This window comes from Coregonus clupeaformis, chromosome 8 (assembly GCF_020615455.1).
Source record: "Coregonus clupeaformis isolate EN_2021a chromosome 8, ASM2061545v1, whole genome shotgun sequence".
Lineage (NCBI taxonomy): Eukaryota > Metazoa > Chordata > Actinopteri > Salmoniformes > Salmonidae > Coregonus > Coregonus clupeaformis.
Genome location: NC_059199.1, coordinates 42137601 through 42162398, shown reverse-complemented (window position 1 = coordinate 42162398; position 24798 = coordinate 42137601). Strand labels below are relative to the sequence as shown.

Below are 24798 nucleotides of genomic sequence, written 5' to 3'. Positions count from 1 at the left end.
AAGTGAGTATTTTCAAACCACCCGTTGTCAAGTTTTCTAGTGACCACTAGGGGGTAGCGAGGTGGTCACTGCCAAAGGGAAACAAGTGGATGACCCTGTGGTGATGTCACAAGCAAAGAAAGCTAAATCACAGGCGAGAGAGAGAGAGAGAGAGAGAGAGAGAGAGAGAGAGAGAGAGAGAGAGAGAGAGAGAGAGAGAGAGAGAGAGAGAGAGAGAGAGAGAGAGAGAGAGAGAGAGAGAGAGAGAGAGAGAGAGAGAGAGAGAGAGAGAGAGAGAGAGAGAGAGAGAGAGAGAGAGAGAGAGAGAGAGAGAGAGAGAGAGAGAGAGAGAGAGAGAGAGAGAGAGAGAGAGAGAGAGAGAGAGAGAGAGAGAGAGAGAGAGAGAGAGAGAGAGAGAGAGAGAGAGAGAGAGAGAGAGAGAGAGAGAGAGAGAGAGAGAGAGAGAGAGAGAGAGAGAATTAGGCTAGGGGGCAGAGAGAGAGGGGGTGGGAGGAGTGGTTTGTTCTTACTCAGTGGCTGTATATATATATTACTCAGTGGCTTAGCCTGACAGTGCAGTGAATGAGAAGAGAGAGTGAGGGAGACTGTGTGTATGAATTACTGAGAAAGCAGCAGAAAATAATATAATCTTTCACAGGACTGGGTTTTTCTATTGGATTACAAACAAGAAGAGGGAGAGATTTTCACAGAACACACATACAAGGTAAGATGCCTTTTATTGTACGTCACATACTTCTTTCCCAACACCCATGATTCTCTCTCTCTTAGAGCCAGGTCAGACAGGTGCAGGATTCATGTCATAATCTATTGTTTTTTATTAGCAAACAGATTGGAAGTAGTTTTGATGGTAAACAACTAAATAAATGTATGTTTACAAGCTAGTTGTATTTCCTTGGCTATGCTAGTTTTGTTATAATGTGATTGTAACAAGCATTTACTGTAACTAGTTTCAGTTATGTACAGGTTTCCTAATCAGATTCTTAGGAAAGTTTGAATTGGTCAGACAGACATAACAACAGTGATTTAACCCACATATAAAACTACGAAATTAGACTTGCTATGTGCCATAAGTGACATAAAAATGTCTGAAAGTGTGGTGTACAGCTTATGTATTCTAGATACTAAGATTATTGTTCATTTTGTCTTTGGACTGTGTCTCCTGTTTTATACAAAGGGAGGTTTGTGTGACACCTGTAAAATAAATGGTTGCTTTCTTTAGTGTATCCTTGAGTTGAGAATAAAAGTAAACAGAACTCAAGGACTCCATGACACACTCTTAGAACTCTCTAGAAATACCTCACTCAATTGAAATGCTTTTAGACTGGTACTGACTTTGAGTGCTTGAGTTATCTACTGGGTTGTGAAGTAATGTTTCAAAGTTCAGCTGACTCTATTTGTCTGTATGTGAAGAGAGGTGAGAGAGAAAAGAGAGAGAGGTGGTGTGTGTGTGTGTGCTTGCGTGCTTGTGTGTGTTTGTTTGTCTGGCTGTCTCAGTACAGGTGAATGATACTGCCCAGGTGAGATGAAACTAGGGTGTGTTGTGCTTGTTCAGTGTTCTGCCCTCATGACTCCATACAGTATAAGGCAGCTGGCAATGGACTCTGGAAGTTGAACAGCTGGCGGACTTTGGTTCTAGGCCACTGCATCCCTCTGAATTGTAGTCGTTATGGGTTATAATAACGGTGTAATGTCTATAAGTTGGTAGTGTCCGTGTGCAATGAGGCTATGGTGGCTTGCATATGGAGGGGCATTTGTCTGTTTTACTGTGCTGGATGGATCAACAGCAAGGCTACAGCTGACTAAAGTACTGCAGCACTGTGCCATTCTGTATGTCTGAGGCACTACCGTGGAACCAGACTGGAACCAGACTGGACCCAGCAGACCATATCATATTCACAGGGATTAGATACACAAGACATAGCTGCTGTCTACAAAGGAAAGTTTGATTAGCAAGTAAGATCTCAGAGGACATACATTTACTTGGCTTGATCAATGATGGGTAGTATTTGTGATATTTGCACCATAGAGGAAGTTTTCTTTTAAACTATTTGTGGTTTTCATTTTTTGCCTCTCATTAACTCACAGAGTTGGCAGTAGTGTACTTAAGTACTTAAGGAAAAATACTTTAAAGTACTACTTAAGTCCTTTTTTGGGGTGTCTGTAATTTACTATTTATATTTTTGACAACTTTTACTTTACTACATTCCTAAAGAAAATAATGTACTTTTTACTCCATACATTTTCCCTGACGACCAAAAGTCGTTACATTTAGAATGCTTAGCAGGACAGGAAAATGGTCCAATTCACACACTTATCAAGAGAACATCCCTGGTCATCCCTACTACATCTGATCTGGCGGACTAACTAAACACAAATTATTTGTTTGTAAATTATGTCTGAGTGTTGGAGTGTGCCCCTGGCTATCCGTAAATACAAAAAACAAGACAATTGTGCTGTCTGGTTTGCTTAATATAAGGAATTTGAAATGATTTATACTTTTACTTTTGATACGTCAGTATATTTCAGCAATTATATTTACTTTTGATACTTAAGTATATTTAAAACCAAATACTTTTACTTGCTGACTTTTACTTGAGTCTTTTTCTATTAAGGTATCTTCACTTTTACTCAAGTATGACAATTGGGTACTTTTTCCACCACTGAGAGTAGGTCATTGTCTTTCCGAAGCATATTGTATGTACAGTATATTGTAGTCCTGCATGTGAATGTTTCTAACAGGTCATGTAAGGAAAATGTGACACAATTTGCCCTTTAATAAGGTCATTCTGGTCACATGTCTATTTACAGTACATAGAATTGACCTGTGATTTGGTGATGGTAGTTGGTGATGTTGATGATGGTGTTGATGGTGGTTGGTGATGGTGTTGATGGTAGTTGGTGATGGTGTTGATGGAGAGTTGATGGTGGTTGGTGATGTTGGTGATGGTGTTGTCATTAAGGTGGTTCCTCAATAATTATGCATAATACTTGTTGGATGCTAATTTGGTGACTGTCGAGCTGTGTAATTATGCTTTGTATTTTCACACATCATCATCTGATCCAGGAAGGAATTTTCCGAATGACAGCCAAGTGACGAACAGCTGATGTGATAGCTCATGCAATGCAACAACAGCCCAAGTGCTGGAAAAAAGGTGTTCGCCAGGAATGTCCACAATATTTTGGTGTCTCATGAGTTACACCGGTGAAGACAGTTGTGCCTGGATCCATGTTGGATCGAATATCCCTAGAGAATTGAGGTTGATCATCAGTTGTTGTCTGCTTGATTTACAGCAGTGTCTCGTTAGATTTAACAGAGAAAGCATCAAGGTAATGAGTTCATGTTTTCATATGTAATTGTGCCTCAGATTGGACACAGAGTCTGTTATCTGTAATTGGGTTGGATAGACTATTGCGCAACACCCAACGCTCTTCCTATTAATTTTCTGGATATAATAACAACAAATGACATAGCCTAGTGGGCTTATTCACAATATGATCTGGTAATGAAACAACGTGACAAATACATTTTGTTTTCCATGTTACACCTGCAATTTTAAGGTGCTTGAAGTAGACTACTTGAACTTGAAGCTCAGAAATTCAAGTACTGAAATAGGCCTAGCTTGAAAATCAGACATTTCCTCAATTTGGTGCTTGAAAAGTTATTGTAATTATTGTAGCCAATTAAACAGAATAAAAATATAAACGCAACATGTAAAGTGTTGGTTTCATGAACTGAAATAAAAGCTAATTTCTTTCAAATTTTGTGAGCAAATTTGTTTTTATCCCTGTTATTGAGCATTTCTCCTTTGCCAAGATAATCCATCCACTTGACATGTGTGGCATATCAAGAAGCTGATTAAACAGCATGATCATTACACAGGTGCACCTTGTGCTGGGGACAACAAAAGGCCACTCTAAAATGTGCAGTTTTGTCACACAACAGATGTCTCAAGTTTTGAGGGTGTGCAATTGGCATGCTGACTTCAGGAATTTCCACCAGAGCTGTTGCAAGAGAATTTAATGTTCATTTCTCTACCATAAGCCGCCTCCAACGTCGTTTTAGAGAATTTGGCAGTACGTCCAACCGGACTAAAAACCACAGACCACGTGTCACCATGCCAGACCAGGACCTCCACATTTGGCTTTTTCACCTGCGGGATCGCAGGTCCTGAGCGTTCTGGAACAGGTTTTCATCAAGGATCTCTCTGTACTTTGCTCCGTTCATCTTTCCCTCGATCCTGACTAGTCTCCCAGTCCCTGCCACTGAAAAACATCCCCACAGCATGATGCTGCCACCACCATGCTTCACTGTAGGGATGGTGCCAGGTTTCCTCCAGACATGACGCTTGGCATTCAGGCCAAAGAGTTCAATCTTGGTTTCATCAGACCAGAGAATCTTGTTTCCCATGGTCTGAGAGTCTTTAGGTGCCTTTCGGCAAGCTCCAAGCGGGCTGTCATGTGCCTTGTACTGAGGAGTGGCTTCTGTCTGGCCACTCTACCATAAAGGCCTGATTGATGGAGTGCTGCAGAGATGGTTGTCCTTCTGGAAGGTTCTCCCATCTCCACAGGGGAACTCCTGAGCTCTGTCAGAGTGACCATCGGGTTCTTGGTCACCTCCCCGATTGCTCAGTTTGGCTGGGCGGCCAGCTCTAGGAAGAGTCTTGGTGGTTCCAAATCATGTCCAATCAATTGAATTGACCACAGGTGCTCAAATGGAAATACCTTATTTACATAAGTATGATTGATTTTATTTTATACATTTGCTAAAATTTCTACAAACCTGTTTTCACTTTGTCATTATGGGGTATTGTGTGTAGATTGATGAGGATTTGTATTTATTTAATCTATTTCACCTGCTCCTCCTCCAGCTCCTCCTCCAGCTCCTCCTCCTCCTCCTCCTCCTCCTCCTCCTCCCATCTAACTAAGAACTCTCTCCAGCTGTTAAATGACTGAGTGTGACTTTTGGGGTTACTGTTCAATTTAGACTATATTCTCCTACTGTGTTAGGCTTGCATATTCCACTTGTTGATCTCTAAGCAGGACTAGGCCTGTCATCTTATTCCAAAATAATCCATTAGGATTCTGAAAATTGTCTGACCTGAGACACTATCAGTGTCTACAGAACAATTTCTGACCTCTTCACAGCATCCTAACAGATGTCCTCCTTTGTCCCTTCTGTCAGGGTAGTAATGAAGCTTCTAGCGGCCATAGCAGTGGTGCTCCTCCTGGTGGCGGTGGAGAGTATGGCGGCCAGAGGCATGTCCAGGAGGACCAAGAGGGATCTGATGAGCCCGCTGCACATTGGGGGAATCAGGGACCCGTTTGGGTTGTACTGCGAGCGGAGGGGGGGCTGCTGCCCGGGCCGGGACGACCAGTGTACGGTGCCCTACCTGGACACCATCTGTTACTGTGACCTGTTCTGTAACCGAACCATCTCCGACTGCTGCCCCGACTTCTGGGGCCACTGTCTGGGCATCTCACCCCCTTTCATTGGTAAGTTAGAGGGTGTGTGTGGGGAGGAGGGTGTGGGTGTGTGGGCCTGCCATTTAGGATTAAGACAGAAAGGCCCAGTACAGTGACATACCTGTACAGTTGCTAGATTATACAGGTCCCACACTGAGTTGCTACTATAGGACTACTGAATTGAATGGCAACTAACAACTGCTAATCCTACGCACAGGTAAAGTTATGTGTTCAGTTGTCACAGTCACATTAGGTAAGAGGTCCCATTGGCCTGTGAAACCTTAATAAGCACACTGTGGTAAAATATAAAATACATGCTTCGTAAACAACAGGTGTAGACTAACAGAGAAATGCTTATGGACCCTTCCCAAAAATGCAGCAAGAAAAAAAGAGAAATAATACAAAAATAATAACTCAAAGAATAAATACACAATGACTAACGATAACTTGGCTATATACATGTACATGGGGTACCAGTACCGAGTCGATGTGCAGGGATACGAGGTAATTGAGGTAGATATGTACATATAGGTAGGGATAAACTGACTAGGCAACAGGATAGATAAAAGACAGTAGCAGCAGCATATGTGATGAGTCAAAAATAATTAGTGCAACATGGGTTCACTGGTTAACTTTCTCTGCTTTCACTGTATAAACATGCTCCACATACACATATCTCTGCTAGTCGTTGTGGAGGTGTAAAATGTTCCAGTGGCAGCACGGCCCTACCTGAGAATAGACCAGGAACAGTGGTCTTCTTATTAGTCTGAGACAGAGGGAGGGGGGAGGACGGGGAGGGAGGGATGGATGAATGGAGGTCAGGAGAAAAAATGCACACTATGCAGAGAGAGGGAGAGATATGTGACGGGAACGGGACAGGGAGTAGGACGAGGTCGAGATAGGTATGTGCTTGCTAGATGACAGGGAGGTTGCGTTTCACAAAAGAGGGACACACACACGCAAGCATATATACACACACACCTTAGCCTGTGGGAGGCGGAGGGAAGAGGAAAGGAGTGACACCTTCATTTCTCACTCTCTCTACCTCACTTGCTCTCTCCTATCTCTCAGCTCACCTTATCAGAGAGCAGCTCAGACAAACTGTGGGATGAATTCCAAAACCATTTCATTCAAATCAAGACAAATCATTCTTGGAAACAGTAAATGCATCCCTTCCTCCAAACAGTTTCCGGCATGTCAGCTCAAGTTAAGGGTTAGGGTTAGGTTTGGGTTAGGTTCACCCCTACTAGGTCCCACTCCACAGAGCCATTATGGAGTAGTGATGGAGTTAAGAAGAGTCTATTGATGCACCCGTGCGTTAATATACTGTAAGTAACATAACAAAAAAATCCCCATCAAAATCCATCAGTTTAAGCTAGAGATATCTATTTTTAGCATGGGCTGCTTCTCAATCTACCGCATCCGCTTACGGCTGGCTTCCGCAACTGCGGTGGAAGTTGGCCATGCTACAGCTGTGTTTGTCAGACCATGATACACCCCGAAAATCGGTCTTCTCACAAAAACGTCTGTAGCATCCGAACGGTTGGTGTTGCTCTACGACCCCCACAAGTCCCACGGGACTCATCTGAAGTTGGTAACGCTGATGTGCCAGCTTCTGTCTGTAGCGTCCGAAACCGTTTATGCTACAAACCAATATTTTAGTGTTCTCCATTTTGCTCTTTGACCCCTACAAGCCCCATGGGACTCGTCTGAAGGTAACCCATACAAATCAATGGAAGTATGGAGGTAGTTTTGTGCCAACAAAAATAAGGGGTTAAATACGTGTCCAAAAAAACTACAATATTTCCTGAATATAGGACAGACACTTCAAAACCTTATTCCTGATTACTTTTTTTTGCCATTTATGAATGTGTTATTCAATATTATTCAATGTTATTCATATTGTTTTTATATACCTACAGGGGTCCTAAAATTGAAAATCAAATAGCTAAATTATCCATGGTTTCACCATCTTAAAACAATTCCCTATGTTAGCCCCCCCAACGGCTTAGACTTTTAGAGGTAATGAGAGGAGTAGCTGCAAACCACACAACAGTCTCGTGCAGGGCACAGCACAGAACAGCACGGCGTCAGCTTCTGATCCTCCTCCTACTAACACCAGAGGAGTGGTAGAGGGAAGAGGTCACCAGAGATGGTGTAAATGTCTGTCCCAGTCAGTCCAGGACTTGAACTGGACATTGAAATGACCCTGTAAACCTTTGAAAATGACAATAAAAGACATTGGAAAGTAAATAATATTGAGAAAACCTAGAATAAAGGACAATAAGGATAATACATGGATTATGCGTTTTCGATTCAAACTCCATGGCATGTCCAATCCTATACTGATGAGGTCTAGATGGAATTTAAATTGACCCCACCTCTGGAGGCCACATGGGTGTGTATGGTTTTGTCTCTGCCCACTGAGGGGTGGGAGGTGTGAGATAGAGTGGCGCCCCTGTCCCCTGGAGCCCAGTGGAGGTGGCAGGGTTTTCATTAAGTGTGTGTGTGTGTGTGTGTGTGTGTGTGTGTGTGTGTGTGTAATTAAGCTTGTTAAGGCATGATGAGGACCTGTTAGCCCTGGGAAACAGAGGACAGAAGCCAACAGCACATGCCAACAGCACATTCCAACAGCAGATTACTACAGCTCAGGGTTCCCCAGACCCCACACACTAATACACACCTCACAGCCAGGGTGTTACTGTTAACTCTCTCACTACACACTCTACACTCCACACTCCACACTCCACACAGGCACACACACTTGCTTGGGTGCTTTCCCTCTCCCGCTGGCCTGTGTGCGCGCCCGTGTGTGCCCCTCATGTGGGTGTGCCTGTGTAGAGTGAAGAGTGTAGAGCAGGGTTCTTCAATTCCGGTCCTGGAGGGCCGAAACACCTCTGTTTTTCATCCTCTCCTTCTAATCAGGGGCTAATTCAGACCTGGGACACCAGGTGAGTGCAATTAACTACCAGGTAGAAATAAAAAAACAGAAGTGTTTCGGCCCTCCAGGACCAGAATTGAAGAACCCTGGTGTAGAGTGTAGAGTGTAGAGTGTAGAGTGTAGAGTGTAGAGTGTAGAGTGTAGAGTGTAGAGTGTAGAGTGTGTAATCTGTATGAGTCAGCCTCTCAGATCTTCCACCACAACAGGATCAACGTAATCATTCATGTGATCCTATCTTCTGGCAACATCTTATTGAATTTCCTCCTTTTGTTTAATTCCAGGCACCTGTGAAAGAAACGGACACAAATTCCTCTCAGGACAAACATTCAAAGACAACTGCAATTTATGGTACGTGTCTCTGACCTCTTCCTTGCTTTTCTCTCTGTATACATGATTTGGAAAGGCACACACCTGTCTATATAAGGTCCCACAGTTGACAGTGCATGTCAGAGCAAAAACACAGCCATGAGGTCGAAGGAATTGTCCGTAGAGCTCAGAGACAGGATTGTGTCGAGGCACAGATCTGGGGAAGGGTGCCAAAACAATTCTGCAGCATTAAGGTCCCCAAGAACACCGTGGCCTCCATCATTCTTAAATGGAAGAAGTTTGGAACCACCAAGACTCTTCCTAGAGCTGGCTGCCCGGTCAAACTGTGCAATCGAGGGAGAAGGGCCTTGGTCAGGGAGGTGACCAAGAACCCAATGGTCACTCTGACAGAGCTCTAGAGTTATTCTGTGGAGATGGGAGAACCTTCCAGAAGGACAACCATCTCTGCAGCACTCCACCAATCAGGCCTTTATGGTAGAGTGGCCAGATGGAAGCCACTCCTCAGTAAAAGGCACATGACACCCCGCTTGGAGTTTGCCAAAAGGCACCTAAAGACTCTCAGACAATGAGAAACAAGATTATCTGGTCAGATGAAGCTAAGATTGAACTCTTTGACCTGAATGCCAAGTGTCACGTCTGGAGGAAACCTGGCACCATCCCTACGGTGAAGCATGGTGGTGGCAGCATCATGCTGTGGGGATGTTTTTCAGCGGCAGGGACTGGGAGACTAGTCAGGATTGAGGCAAAGATGAACGGAGCAAAGTACAGAGAGATCCTTGATGAAAACCTGCTCCAGAGCGCTCAGGACCTCAGACTGAGACGAAGGTTCACCTTCCAACAGGGCAACAACCCTAAGCATACAACCAATCCAACCTGACAGATCTTGAGAGGATCTGCAGAGAGGAATGAGAGAAACTCCCCAAATACAGGTGTGCCATGCTTGTAGCATTATACCCAAGAAGACTCGAGGCTGTTATCGCTGCCAAAGGTGCTTCAACAAAGTACTGAGTAAAGGGTCTGAATACTTATGTAAATGTGATATTTCAGTTTTTTATTTTTTATAGATTTTTAAAAAATTCTAAAAACCTGTTTTTGGTTTCGCATTATGGGGTATTGTGTGTAGATTGCTAAGGAAAAAAAACGATTTAATCAATTTTAGAATAAGGTTATAACGAATGTGGAAAAAGTCAAGGGGTCTGAATACTTTCCGAATGCACTGTATCTCTGTCTCTACCACTCCCCTCTCTCCCCTCTCACTCCCTTTCTTTACATCTCTCTGTCCAAACAGTGATCACTCCTTCAAACACTTTGATGACGTGACCTTTCTGGTTGTACCACAGACAGACCCACATTTTCCATGGAGAGTTTTGTGACCCCCGTCAATTCATTTGGTTTAATGTAGCTATCTCCTTCATGAAATGAAAGAGTCTTGCATCTTATCAAACAAGCAGCATAAGAAAAGCAACAGCAAGATATGGTAGCACATCACACTACAATACAATACTGAGCATTTGGCAACATTTGGCAACATTGTGCAACATTGCGCAACATTGGGAAACAGTGGGTCTTGTGGGGCTAGAGACAGGGGTAGGATGGGCTACCCCTACAGGGGCTAGAGGGGAACAACACATTCTTCAAATCCCCAGTGTCTCGCACCTCTCCTCCTCCATCTGTTCCTCCTCTCCCAGTTTTGGGGAGTAGTGAACTACATGTAGTTCAACTAGCAATTTAACTACATTTTGCTGAAGCTTGGTGGTAGTTCAACTCAATTCAAATCTAGGTAGTGTTTTCAGTAGTTAATTACTTTGTTTTGCCATGTAGTGGTGTAGCTAACTACTGGAACTACACACTACTTTTTTTTGCAAAAGATAAGTAGGCAAGAATTTATTTTCTTTTTCGGCGTCAGACCTGCCTAACTCTCACTTGAAACATAGTTTTTGTGTTTGATAGGCTAAATTACACATTCTCTTAACATATGACCCCAAAGTGATCTGTCTTGCAATTTGTAGTCTATGACATTTCAGATTTACATATGATAATTTTTCACGAAGTAGGTTGGATGTAGTGAACTACTTTTTCAAAGTAACTTTAGTTAAGTAAACTACTTTCTTTTTTTTCACCCAAAAACTATATTCTGGTATTTGTTTCATTAGTCCATTGTTGACATAGTCCCAAACCGTTTTGCTAGTCAGCAATCAAGTTTTCAAGATATGTAACTTTCAAAATACAGAAATCCTCCCCGTATCATGCATTTTGTATCATATGATGCTGCGTTTTGATCATATTATGCAAAATGCATCATACGGGGATGATTTCTGTATTTTGAAAGCTTAACTCCTTCCAGTGTGAAGTAATTGGTAGCTTGGTAAACTATCTTTTCAGAGTAGCTTCCCTAACACTGTCCTCTCCTCCTCTCCTCCCTTCCTCCATATTTCCCTCCTCTCTTTACAGCTGTGTTACAGTAATGAGGGGGACAGCAGAGCAAACCCAGAACCCACAGGGGCTAGGTTAATACATACTACAGACCATGCACGTTCAGACACAGATTATCTGCTAGTCTGTATGTTTATGTGACGAGGCTAAACTACAGTAACATCCCAGTTGGGATTTAGTTAACTAATACAGGCTAAACTACAGTAACATCCCAGCTGGGATTTAGTTAACTAATACAGGCTAAACTACAGTAACATCCCAGCTAGGGTTTAGTTAACTATTACAGGCTAAACTACAGTAACATCCCAGCTAGGGTTTAGTTAACTAATACATTTACATTTACATTTTAGTCATTTAGCAGACGCTCTTATCCAGAGCGACTTACAGTTAGTGAGTGCATACATTTTCATACTGGCCCCCCGTGGGAAACGAACCCACAACCCTGGCGTTGCAAGCGCCATGCTCTACCAACTGAGCTACAGGGGACTACAATACAGGCTAAACTACAGTAACAACCCAGCTAGGATTTAGTTAACTAATATAGGCTAAACTACAGTAACATCCCAGCTAGGATTTAGTTAACGAATACAGGCTAAACAACAGGAACATCTCAGCTAGAATTTAGATAACGAATACAGGCTAAACTACAGTAACATCCCAGCTAGGATTTAGTTAACTAATACAGGCTAAACTACAGTAACATCCCAGCTAGGATTTAGTTAACGAATACAGGCTAAACTACAGTAACATCCCAGCTAGGATTTAGTTAACTAATACAGGCTAAACTACAGTAACATCCCAGCTAGGATTTAGTTAACTAATACAGGCTAAACTACAGTAACATCCCAGCTAGGATTTAGTTAACTAATACAGGCTAAACTACAGTAACATCCCAGCTAGGATTTAGTTAACTAATACAGGCTAAACTACAGTAACATCCCAGCTAGGATTTAGTTAACTAATACAGGCTAAACTACAGTAACAACCCAGCTAAGATTTAGTTAACTGATATACTGCACAGGCCAAGCCGAGTATGTTCAATCAGACTAGTGCTAATGTATTTGATAGGCATTAGAGACCCAATGCTGTATAAACCTTATATAAGATTATCACCGTTCAGCTGTGTATTACTCTAACCTAATGATATAGCAGCACTGGTTATGATTACTTATGCAGGGTTTTGTGTTGCCAGAGCAGAAATATAGTTTAGCTTTTTGATAAACCACTCTACATAGATCTAAAAAAGACCAGAATGAGATATTCCACTAGGTCGTATCTAGAGTGTAGATATGACCTAGTGGAATATCTCATTCTAGTATTTGTTTATCTATTTTAGTACCACTATACTACTACTATACTGCTACTATACTACTACTCTACTACTACTATACTACTATCATACTACTACCATACTACTATACTACTAAACTACTATACTACTACTATACTACTACTATACTACTACTATACTACTACTATACTACTACTATACTACTACTATACTACCACTATACTACTACTACTAATACTATACTACTACTATACTCTGTTCTATTGATAACATAATACCTGTAGGTTTAGTCTGTGATACAGATTAAGACTGAAGTCAATTTGGCTCTTGAATAGCAGCATGACATACAGTTGAAAGTGAATTTGGCCCAGGCCCCATCTTTCATATAGTCTGTCTGTGTCTGTGTCTCGATCTGTGTGCGTGTGTGTGTGTTTGCCTGTGTGTGTGTGTTGGTGTTGGTGTCTGTGCCAACCTTTCCAGCAGTGTCTCCACACCACCCACTGAGTAAGACGCTGAAATTAAAGATAATTGGGACAGAAATTCCTCGAACTGCCCAAGTGTGCAGGAACTTTGATCTACAAAATCATGTCTAGTAAACGAATACACCTGGAAACCTCTTTCTAACACAATAATATGTAGATAGACAATGCCAGGCTATCTCATAGACATCGAACTCTTTGATTTGACTTATGCACTGAGTTCTTCTCACCTGTAGCTTTTCAATTGGACTAAATTATTCCATTGAGAGACCCTCACTAATAGCTTTAGGCTTTTTGTGTTATGAGATGGACTATTCAAGTCCTAATCACTTGTGTATGTGTGGTATGGATGGTTTTCCTGTCTGGGGGATGTACAGTAGCCGAAGAGAACAGAGGGGGTAGCGGTTAGGGGGTGAGGGCGTGAGGACAGTTTCCAGGATGAGGGAAGGTTGAATTCACCTATCTGCTAGAACGGTTTCTCACATCCCCGCCATGGGCTGTTTCTCAGAGAGGGTGTGTGCTTCTGTGGTTTAGTCTGTGTGTGTGTGTGTGTGTGTATGTGTGTGTATGTGTGTGTGTGTGTGTGTGTGTGTGTGTGTGTGTGTGTGTGTGTGTGTGTGTGTGTGTGTGTGTGTGTGCATGCGCGTTTGTGTACTGGCGATGCGAAGGCGAGTGTCTGTGTGGCGTCTGCCCCCATTCATGTATCCATATCATATTTATTTTCACTCATGCAAAGTATCCTGTAGCTGTTTCTCTGGTCCAGTCTAACTCCAGCCATATTCCTACTGACACCACTCTCCTGTAGGCTGCATAGCACACCTGGGTTCAAATACTATTCAAAATCTTTCAAATACTTTGAGCGTTTGCTTTAGCCTGCCTGGAGTGGTGGATGGGTGTGGTGGAGACCTATGGGTCAGATAGGAGCAGAGATAGTAAAGGGGAGTATATAGACGTCCAGTCTAACCTAATGTCTCCTTCCATTGTCCAACTCTCCTTTAAGAGAGACGTTTGGAGGTTAAATAAACACTGCCATGGTAAAAATAGACCCTGCTTTCAGTACAGCATGGACCAGCATTTAAAGGAGAAGTTTTCTTTTTTTACAAACAAATCTATTTTTTTAATGCAAATGGCATGTTATAGAAGGGTCCAGATGCCTTTTTTGTGATTTCACTTGTTATTGAGAAACTTATCCCAAACAGCAAATCACTTCCTCATCCTCATTGTGTATAATGAGGGCCCTGAAAAAACATGAACTAAGGCTCCAAAAACACCCAAATACGTCATTTTAAACGGCAAAGCTCTCAGTATAGTGATGCAGGGCTTTAAATTGTGTCATTCCGAACTTTATCTGTAAAGTTATATTCCATTTTGCGCGACTCAAGTCGTTTCCCTTATCCAGCGGTTCCATTCTCCGTGTAGCTTGCTGCTACAGGTAACTGCCAAAATAAAGGAAACACCAACATAAAGTGTCTTAACAGGGCATTGGGCCACCACAAGCCACCAGAACAGCTTCAATGCGACTTGGCGTATCCTTTAAGTATAAACTGCCCTTTCACTGTTAAATTCAAACAAATGGTCCCACGCAATAAACACTCACAACCATTCATGTACTCACACGCAAGCATGAAAGCACACACGCATGTATGCACATACAGTCGTGGTCAAACATTTTGAGAATGACACAAGTATTGGTCTTCACAAAGTTCGCTGCTTCAGTGTTATGAGATATTTTTGTCAGATGTTACTATGGTATACTGAAGTATAATTACAAGCGTTCCATAAGTGTCAAATGCTTTTATTGACAATTACATTAAGTTTATGCAAAGAGTCAATATTTGCAGTGTTGACCCTTCTTTTTCAAGACCTCTGCAATCCGCCCTGGCATGCTGTCAATTAACTTCTGGGCCACATCCTGACTGATGGCAGCCCATTCTTGCATAATCAATGCTTGGAGTTTGTCAGAATTTGTGGGTTTTTGTTTGTCCACCCGCCTCTTGAGGCTTGAACACAAGTTCTCAATGGGATTAAGGTCTGGGGAGTTTCCTAGCCATGGACCCAAAATGTCGATGTTTTGTTCCCCGACCCACTTAGTTATCACTTTTGCCTTATGGCAAGGTGCTCCATCATGCTGGAAAAGGCATTGTTCGTCACCAAACTGTTCTTGGATGATTGGGAGAAGTTTCCCGCAGAGGATGTGTTGGTACCATTCTTTATTCATGGCTGTGTTCTTAAGCAAAATTGTGAGTGAGCCCACTCCCTTGGCTGAGAAGCAACCCCACAAATGAATGGTCTCAGGATGCTTTACTGTTGGCATGACACAGGACTGATGGTAGCGCTCACCTTGTCTTCTCCGGACAAGCTTTTTCCGGATGCCCCAAACAATCGGAAGGGATTCATCAGAATGACTTTACCCCAGTCCTCAGCAGTCCAATCCCTGTATATTTTGCAGAATATCAGTCTGTCCCTGATGTTTTTCCTGGAGAGAAGTGATTTCCTCGCTGCCCTTCTTGACACCAGGCCATCCTCCAAAAGTCTTCGTCTCACTGTGCGTGCAGATGCACTCACACCTGCCTGCTGCAATTCCTGAGCAAGCCTTGCACTGGTGGTGCCCCGATCCCTCAGCTGAATCAACTTTAGGAGACGGTCCTGGCGCTTGCTGGACTTTCTTGGGCCCTGATGCCTTCTTCACAGAAATTGAACCTCTGTCCTTGAAGTTCTTGATGATCCGATAAATGGTTGATTTAGGTGCAATCTTACTAGCAGCAATATCCTTGCCTGTGAAGCCCTTTTTGTGCAAAGCAATGATGACTGCACGTGTTTCCTTGCAGGTAACCATGGTTAATAGAGGAAGAACAATGATTTCAAGAACCACCCTCCTTTTAAAGCTTCCAGTCTGTTATTCTAATTCAATCAGCATGACAGAGTGATCTCCAGCCTTGTCCTCGTCAACACTCTCACCTATGTTAATGAGAGAATCACTGACATGATGTCAGCTGGTCCTTTTGTGGCAGGGCTGAAATGCAGTTGAAATGTTTTTTTTGGGATTAAGTTCATTTTCATGGCAAAGAGGGACTTTGCAATTAATTGCAATTCATCTGATCACTCTTCATAACATTCTGGAGTATATGCAAATTGCCATCATAAAAATTGAGGCAGCAGACTTTGTGAAGATTCATATTTGTGTCATTCTCAAAACTTTTCACCACGACTGTACACAAAACACACACACGCACACACACACTCCCCTACTCTCCCCTCATTTCCCATACTTGCATATTGACCTTAACACTCCTACCAGTGGTGGTCGGTGCCATTTAAGATGAGGGAGGACAAATATTTTTCTTATGAGCATGGCTTTATTTCAATACAGCAAATTGGATGACTGTCATTCATATTCAATTCACCCAGCTCAATGTAACATCGATAGGTTTAGGCTGCTACATGATAATCAAATTTTCCCTATCATGAGGTTGCTACAACCTAGCCTGTGAATGAAGGTTTACAACGTAGGTGCACAGGTCGAGAGAAATTTGAGTAATCAAGGTGACAGACATTGACACATTCAATACCTCCTTGCACACTCTTGTCTGCATCTAGCTAATCTAGCATATAATCATTAGCCAAACAGTTGCAAACAAGAGTTTCTATTGGACAAATTCAGATATGTTTATCCCTGTTTTGTTCCATTTGCTTCCGTTTAAGAAACGGCATGATCCCTTTGATTGTTGTATAATTCCTTCTCACATTCCTGGCTCTCCTCCTCTCACCATTTCCCTTCGCTTGTGGACTTCAGTGGACAACACATCAGCTGTCTCTGACCAGGCGAAAAAACCTTTCCAAACCAAACCTTCATATCATGACCACTAACCGTTACACACAGCCTACATCATTTTCACCATATTAGCTAACGTCAAGTCAACATAGCTACTAGAACTAACGCATTAGTAAACCCGCTACAATCATGAAGTAGCAGTTACACCGGCGGGCCTCGTGGCAATAAATTAATAAAACCAAAAGCTTACCTTGACTTGGAAGAGTTCCAGTGTTGGACAGCCATAGCCAGCTAGCTAACACAAACACCCGGCTCAGAGAGGGATGCTGAGTAGGCTAAACTAGCTAGCTGCATTCACTAGCTAAGTAAGTGAAAGTGAAAAAAATACCAAATATAGCTAGTGTTCTCTCTTTCTCGCTTCTCCTTCATTTTTGAATAAATTAATTTGTTCAAAACTGTTCAACTATTGTCTTTCTCTCTCTTTGAGTCAACTACTCACCACATTTTATGCACTACAGTGCTAGCACGCATTAATTTGCATCAAGCCCATCTTGAGCATTTGGCCATAAATTCTCATCCACATCACAGTGAATGTCCTCATTGTTCATGCACCGCGGGAAAAACCTTTTGGCATGGTGAATCCAAGCTTGACATTGGTCTGCATTGATGTCGTCACATGCCTCATCCATGGCCAGAAGGAGGGTGGCACGCTCATGGCGATAGTACACCTTCCACCTCCATGCTGAAAGAAAATCCTCAGTAGGGTTGAGGAAAGGACAGTATGGGGGCAGGTATAGGGTCACAAATCAGGGATGGGCCCGAAACCATGCCTGAACCACTTCTGCATGGTGGAACCTGACATTGTCCTACACAATGACATAGGTGACCCCTTCACCTTGACATGCCTGCTCAATTTCACTGAGAAACACAATGAGGTGTGCAGCGTTGTAGGATCCAAGTAATGGCCTACGTCCTACTATACCATCTTCATAGATAACTGTGCACATGGAGCTGTTTCCCCCCGTTGTCCAGGCACTTGGACGGTCGCCCATTGGCCAATGAGGTTCAACCCACGGTGCCGAGTTTTGGCCAGGTTGAAGCCCGCTTCATCAACAAAGATATACTTGTGATGGTTCACAGCATTATCAAGTACCATTACCCTCTAAAAATATATTTTGGTTAGTTATTTTTACAGTATAGTTCCAATATGACATTGTGAAGTAGCTGTGCATTAATAGTAACAGTAATACAGTATATAGTGCTGTACCTGAACATACTCCACCCTCAGTTGTTTCACCCTGTCGTTGTTTCTCTCAAAAGACACCAGGTCAATGAGTTTCATAGATACCTGCTGCCTCTTCAAAAGGCAGGCGATTGTTGGTAGGCTGATGGATGCCACATTGGCAAAGGTGTCATCGTTCTCCTCAATGTCCTGCTTTATTTCGGACAGCCGTATATCATTCCTGGCCCTCACCATTTCCACCACTGCCCACTCCTGCTGGTTGGTCAGCACACGGCCACCACCATGGGGTCTTCTGTCAATTCTGAGGGTAGAACAGGGTATACTGTCAATAGATCATACTGTAAGAATAGTGTAAGGAATTTACATGCATTACAATATGTCATTTACTGTAAATGTAATAGTGAAGCATAGTGCATATCCTGCAGACTTGCTGGTTTTCTTAGCGAAATGTTCTCATGATCGAATTGACAGTTGATTTTTTCAGATTGGGTTGAACTAATCTCGCAGCCTCTGCCATGTTAAGGGCTCTGTTTACCACATGGTCACCGATGATGGCCCGGAGTTCATTAGACACAACAGTTCCCTGCCGTCTGCCTCCCTCTCTCTGATGTCCACCTCTTTGTCGGGGCCCATGCCCACCTCTTTGATGGGGCCCCTGCCCACCTCTTTGACCTCTTTGACGGGGCCCATGCCCACCTCTTTGACATCTTTGATGGGGCCCATGCCCACCTCTTTGACCTCTTTGACGGGGCCCATGCCCACCTCTTTGACCTCTTTGATGGGGCCCATGCCCACCTCTTTGACCTCTTTGACGGGGCCCATGCCCACCTCTTTGACCTCTTTGACGGGGCCCATGCCCACCTCTTTGACCTCTTTGATGGGGCCCATGCCCACCTCTCTGACGGGCCCCTTGTCCACGAGCTCTTTGATTTCTTCCTCTCCCTTGTTGTCTATTCTGCTCCATGTTGAAAGAAATTGCAAGTGTTCACACCGCCCCTTTTATATGGTGACCAATTGTGGTTACCCCTATGTGAAATCAATTAGCAATAATGAGTAGTCATCATGTATGGTTATCATGTATCATACATGTAATTTAGATGTTTATACTTTACAAACACCCTGATGAAGACAGCTTGTCTGTCGAAACGTTGGTTAATAGGTTATTAAATTATTGCATCTGAGCTCCGAGAATGTGCAGCTCTCCTTTTCTTTTTCAAGTATACTTTACAAACACACTTTTTATTTCTGTAGTTCTGAAAATCCATATATAGTAGACAAACCAGTTTAAAATCTATAGGTTTACCAAATGGTTAAGTGATTAACCATTAAGCGCAGTTGGATTAAGTGATCGTCAAATGTATTTCAACAAATGAAAAGAGAATCATATGAAAAGTATTGTGAGCATTGCATTGTGGAAGGCAATTACTTTATATGAAAGGTATTTCTAGATGAAACACTGATTAGGTTTGGTGAAAAAGTTACTGTGTGATTTTGTTTGTTGTACCTAGTCAATAAATAAAATAAAAAAGCCTTTTTCATGATCTGTTTTGAGTTTTGTACTAAGAGTTGTGAAATCGTACCACATACTTGTGAAAATAGTACCAAAGCGATAAAAAAAACCCAGTAACACACAGGGTTTTGAATGGAGGACAGCACTTCTGTTCCTAAATAACCAAACACTCTCCTTGTCCCTCTCCCTCAGTGTGCCCCCCTCTCCCCTCTGGTCAGCCCCCACTGTCCTTATCTCTTCCTCCTACTCACCTTGGCAGACCATTCTGATATCCTTAAAACAGTAGGCTCCTATATTACAGCAGTTACCTCATGGCCAACACCACACTACTAAAATGCAGTTCAACATCTGCTTGAGTATCTGCGAAAGCTTTGTCCGTGCATCCATTTGTTTTTCAATGTGTAAGTGTGTATGTGTGTGTGTGAAGTGTCTGTGGCACAGGTGGCTGGTGGCACCTTAATTGGGTAGGACAGGCTCATAGTAATGGCTGGACCGGAATGAGTGGAATGGTAAAACCATGTGTTTGATCCCACTCCATTTCAGCCATTATTATGAGCCGTCCTCCCCTCACCAGCCTCCTGTGGTCTGTGAATATCTGTGTGTGTGTTTGTTCATGTTTGTTCATGTTTGTTCATGTTTATTGTGTCTATCACCATGTGTGTGAGAAGTGTTCCTGTCTGATAAGCCCAGGCTTTTGTGGTCGTGATAGGATCTGCTGTGGAGGCTTTGAGTCATTAAGCAGTTGGCCGTGATAACTCATGATAACTCTTTGCCTAGTTGAGGCCATGTCTGTGGCAACACCTCACGCTTTCGGTAGCACCTCACGCTTTTGGCTCTGGGGTTGTCTTCCTATTGATCTGGCTGGGGTCGTCTTCCTATTGATCTGATTGGGGTCGTCTTACTATTGATCTGGCTGGGGTCGTCTTCCGATTGATCTGACTGGGGTCGTCTTCCTATTTATCTGGCTGGGGTCGTCTTCCTATTGATCTGGCTGGGGTCGTCTTCCTATTGATCTGATTGATTCTCTTCCTATTAATCTGGCTGCAGATTTGTCTTCCATTGATCTACTGGGTTTCTTCCTATTTATCTGGCTGGGAGTCGTCTTCCTATTGATCTATTGGGATTCTTCCATTGATCTACTGGTATCTTCCTATTATCTGCTGGGATTCTTCCAATTATCTGCTGTCATCTTCTATTTCTCTGGTCGTCTTCCTATTATCTCTGGGTTCTTCCTATTCTGCTATTCTTCCTATTATCTGATTGGGGTCGTCTTCCTTTATCTGTGGTTCTTCTTATCTATTTTCTTCTATTTCTGCTGGGTCTCTTCCTATTGATCTGTGTTCGTCTTCCTATTGATCTGATCGGGGTCGTCTTCCTATTAATCTGCTGGGGGTCGTCTTCCATTGATCTCTGGTCTCTTCCTTTAATCTGTGGTGCGTCTTCCGATTGATCTACTTCGTCTTCCTATTTATCTGGCTGGGGTCGTCTTCCTATTGATCTGGCTGGGGTCGTCTTCCGATTGATCTGACTGGGGTCGTCTTCCTATTTATCTGGCTGGGGTCGTCTTCCTATTGATCTGGCTGGGGTCATCTTCCTATTGATCTGGCTGGGGTCAATGGGGACTAGCAATCATGGAAATACCCCACAAATCAATGAAGATACCCCAGCCAATCAATAAACAACCTCCCTGTTTACCCATGTGACCAGGGTCATTTTACCCCACATCGTGAGGGCGGCTAGGGCACGTAAAACATTTTTTCACACAGAGAGTGTGAGAGGCTTTGTGCCGCCATATGTGCTCAGGTCACCCCCCACAGAGCACAATGCCCTTTTCACTGTGTGTCAGTGTGTGTGTGTTTGTGTGCGTGCATGTCTTTTGAATGTCTTTTCGTGTTTCTATCTTCTGTTCTTTTCGCCCTCATCTCGTGTTTTGTGTTTATTATCTTCTACTGCATTACTCCAGTCCCTAAAATAGGACCACAGATACAGCAGACGTTATAGTCTGAGGTTTATAGGTAGAGCTGTGTGAGAGAGAGACCAGTGATAGGGTTCATATTATCTAAGGATAAGAAGTTAAGTCATAATTTCCCTTTAGATAGCACTGTATATGAACCACCTGTGCGAGTGTTTCACTCATTATGAATGCATAGATTGCTATTAGGAGTCATTAGCTATAATGAATGTTTACAGCAAGTCTTCTATTGCACTATGGCTGTCAGGCCCTAAACATATTATACACAGTTGGCTTAAAGAGGCGTTACCATGGCAATGTAAAGCTACATCACACACTCTTCCATACAGTATGTTGTACAGTAGGCTCATCAGATTCTATGGCGGTGTCCCAAATGGCACCCTATTCCCTACATAGTGCACTACTTTTGACCAGAACTCTGTGGACCCTGACCAAAAGTAGTGCACTATATAGGGAATAGCGGGCCATTTGGGGCACACACAGCCTATTACTGTACTGTACTCTATGTGTGTGTCCGGCTACTAGTTGTTTCCGGGGGTCCTTGGCACACACACATCCCCACAGCACAACACAGACAGAAGGAATGCTCTACTTCAGTGGATCGCAAACATTTTAATGTCGTCATGTTTTAACGAGTCCATCAGACTGGTTAGTATTCACTCCCCCCTGGTTCCTCCTGACTAAAAATGGATATTTTGCAGTGCTCTGTAGCCTTAAAAGGTCCCTTGTTCCTCCTCTTCTTTCTCTCTCTCTCTCTCTCTCTCTCTCTCTCTCTCTCTTTGCCAAATCCCTTGTTCCACTTGTTCAGTCTCTCCCGGGGAATTGGAGTATACAGTATAGCTTCTTTATTTGTTACTCTTCAAACATTCTCTGTTGACTGTTGGCTTCCTTGTTCCTTCTGTTAATTTAGAGTAATTACTTCACAACAGTGGACAATAATCAGTAAGTTACAACAATCAACTTCAGTGTGTGCAGTACAGTAATACACTTCCATTTCTTATAATTAAGCCCTAAAATGTGGCACCATTAGCCATGAATCTAAAGCAGTGTTCTGAGTTCTGACCCCTGTCAATTCTAACTTTGTATCTCTTGTATCCTCCCTCTGCTCCCTTCTTCTTTTCTCTTCCTGCTCTTTATCTGCCCCTCTCTCTGCCTCTCTCTGTCTCTCTCTGTCTCTCTGCCTCTCTATGTCTCTCTCTGTCTCTCTCTGCCTCTCTCTGTGTCTCCATGTCTCTCTCTGTGTCTCTCTCTCTCTCTCTGTGTCTCTCTCTGCCCTTTTTACCTCTCTGTGTCTCTCTGTGTCTCTCTCTCTGTATCTCTCTTTGTCCCTGTCTCTGTCTCTCTCTTTGTCCCTGTCTCTGTCTCTCTCTGTGTCTCTCGCTCTCTGTCTCTCTCTGTGTCTCTCGCTCTCTGTCTCTCTCTGTGTCTCTCGCTCTCTGTCTCCAATTGTGCAAGTTCTCCCACTTAAAAAGATGAGAGAGGCCTGTAATTTTCATCATAGGTACACGTCAACTATGACAGACAAAATGAGATTTTTTTTCTCCAAAAAATCACATTGTAGGATTTTTTATGAATTTATTTGCAAATTATGGTGGAGTAAGTATTTGGTCAATAACAAAGGTTTCTCAATACTTTGTTATATACCCTTTGTTAGCAATGACACAGGTCAAACGTTTTCTGCAAGTCTTCACAAGGTTTTCAGCACACAGTTGCTGGTATTTTGGCCCATTCCTCCATGCAGATCTCCTCTAGAGCAGTGATGTTTTGGGGCTGTCCGCCGGGCAACACAGACTTTAAACTCCCTCCAAAGATTTTCTATGGGGTTGAGATCTGGAGACTGGCTAGGCCACTCCAGGACCTTGAAATGCTTCTTCACGGAGCCACTCCTTTGTTGCCGGCGGTGTGTTTGGTATCATTGTCATGCTGAAAGACCCAGCCACGTTTCATCTTCAATGCCCTTGCTGATGGAAGGAGGTTTTCACTCAAAATCTCACAATACATGGGCCCCATTCATTCTTTCCTTTACGGATCAGTCGTCCTGGTCCCTTTGCAGAAAAAACAGCCCCAAAGCATGATGTTTCCACCCCCCATGCTTCACAGTAGGTATGGTGTTCTTTGGTTGCAACTCAGCATTCTTTGTCCTCCGAACACGACGGTTGAGTTTTTACCAAAAGTTCTATTTTGGTTTCATCTGACCATGTGACATTCTCCCAATCCTCTTCTGGATCATCCAAATGCAAACTTCAGACGGCCTGGACATTACTGGCTTAGCAGGGGAACGTCTGGCACTGCAGGATTTGAGGTCCCTGCGCGTAGTGTGTTACTGATGGTAGGCTTTGTTACTTTGGTCCCAGCTCTCTGCAGGTCATTCACTAGGTCCCCCGTGTGGTTCTGGGATTTTTGCTCACACGTTCTTGTGATCATTTTGACCCCACGGGGGTGAGATCTTGCGTGGAGCCCCAGATCGAGGGAGATTATCAGTGGTCTTGTATGTCTTCCATTTCCTAATAATTGCTCCCACAGTTGATTTCTTCAAACCAAGCTGCTTACCTATTGCAGATTCAGTCTTCCCAGGCCTGGTGCAGGTCTACAATTTTGTTTCTGGTGTCCTTTGACAGCTCTTTGGTCTTAGCCATAGTGGAGTTTGGAGTGACTGTTTGAGGTTGTGGACAGGTGTCTTTTATACTGATAACAAGTTCAAACAGGTGCCATTAATACAGGTAACGAGTGGAGGACAGAGGAGCCTCTTAAAGAAGAAGTTACAGGTCTGTGAGAGCCAGAAATCTTGCTTGTTTGTAGGTGACCAAATACTCATTTTCCACCATAATTTGCAAATAAATTCATTAAAAATCCTACAATATGATTTTCTGGAAAAAACATTCTCAATTTGTCTGTCATAGTTGACGTGTACCTATGATGAAATATACAGGCCTCTCTCATCTTTTTAAGTGGGAGAACTTGCACAATTGGTGGCTGACTAAATACTTTTTTCCCCCACTGTACCTGTGTTGCTGATATTTAGTCCTAGATATGTGTAATTTTTGGTGTGTTCTAATAGAACTGTGTCCAAATATAATTTATATTTGTCATCCTGATTTCCGGACCTTTTTTGGAATATCATTATATTCGTTTTTTTTAGATTAACGGACAGGGCCCAGGTCTGACAGAATTTGTGCAGATGATCTAGATGCTGCTGTAACCCCTCCTTAGTGGGAGACAGTAGCACCAGGTCATCTGCGTACATTCTCTCTCTGTCTCCCTCTCTGTCTGTGTCTCTCTCTGTCTGTGTCTCTCTGTCTGTGTCTCTCTCTGTCCCTCTCTCTGTCTCTCTCTCTATCTGTCTCTCTCGGTGTCTCTCTGTCTCACT

At 43.1% G+C, this 24798-nt stretch overlaps 1 protein-coding gene across 2 annotated transcripts in view; it reads left to right on the top strand.

Annotated features, from left to right (window-relative positions):
* Positions 1-545: 545 nt before the first annotated feature.
* The window catches only part of LOC121572066 (tubulointerstitial nephritis antigen-like), an 80606-nt gene continuing 56353 nt past the window's right edge, over positions 546-24798 (top strand). Inside the window, exons 1-3 of one of the 2 annotated variants that reach the window (XM_041883943.2) lie at positions 546-703; positions 5188-5493; positions 8686-8752. In XM_041883943.2, coding sequence (XP_041739877.1) covers positions 5190-5493; positions 8686-8752 — 371 coding nt within the window. In that variant the 5' untranslated portion in view covers positions 546-703; positions 5188-5189. Of the gene's footprint in view, positions 704-5182; positions 5494-8685; positions 8753-24798 lie in introns of both variants that reach the window. The other variant, XM_041883942.2, reaches the window with a different exon arrangement.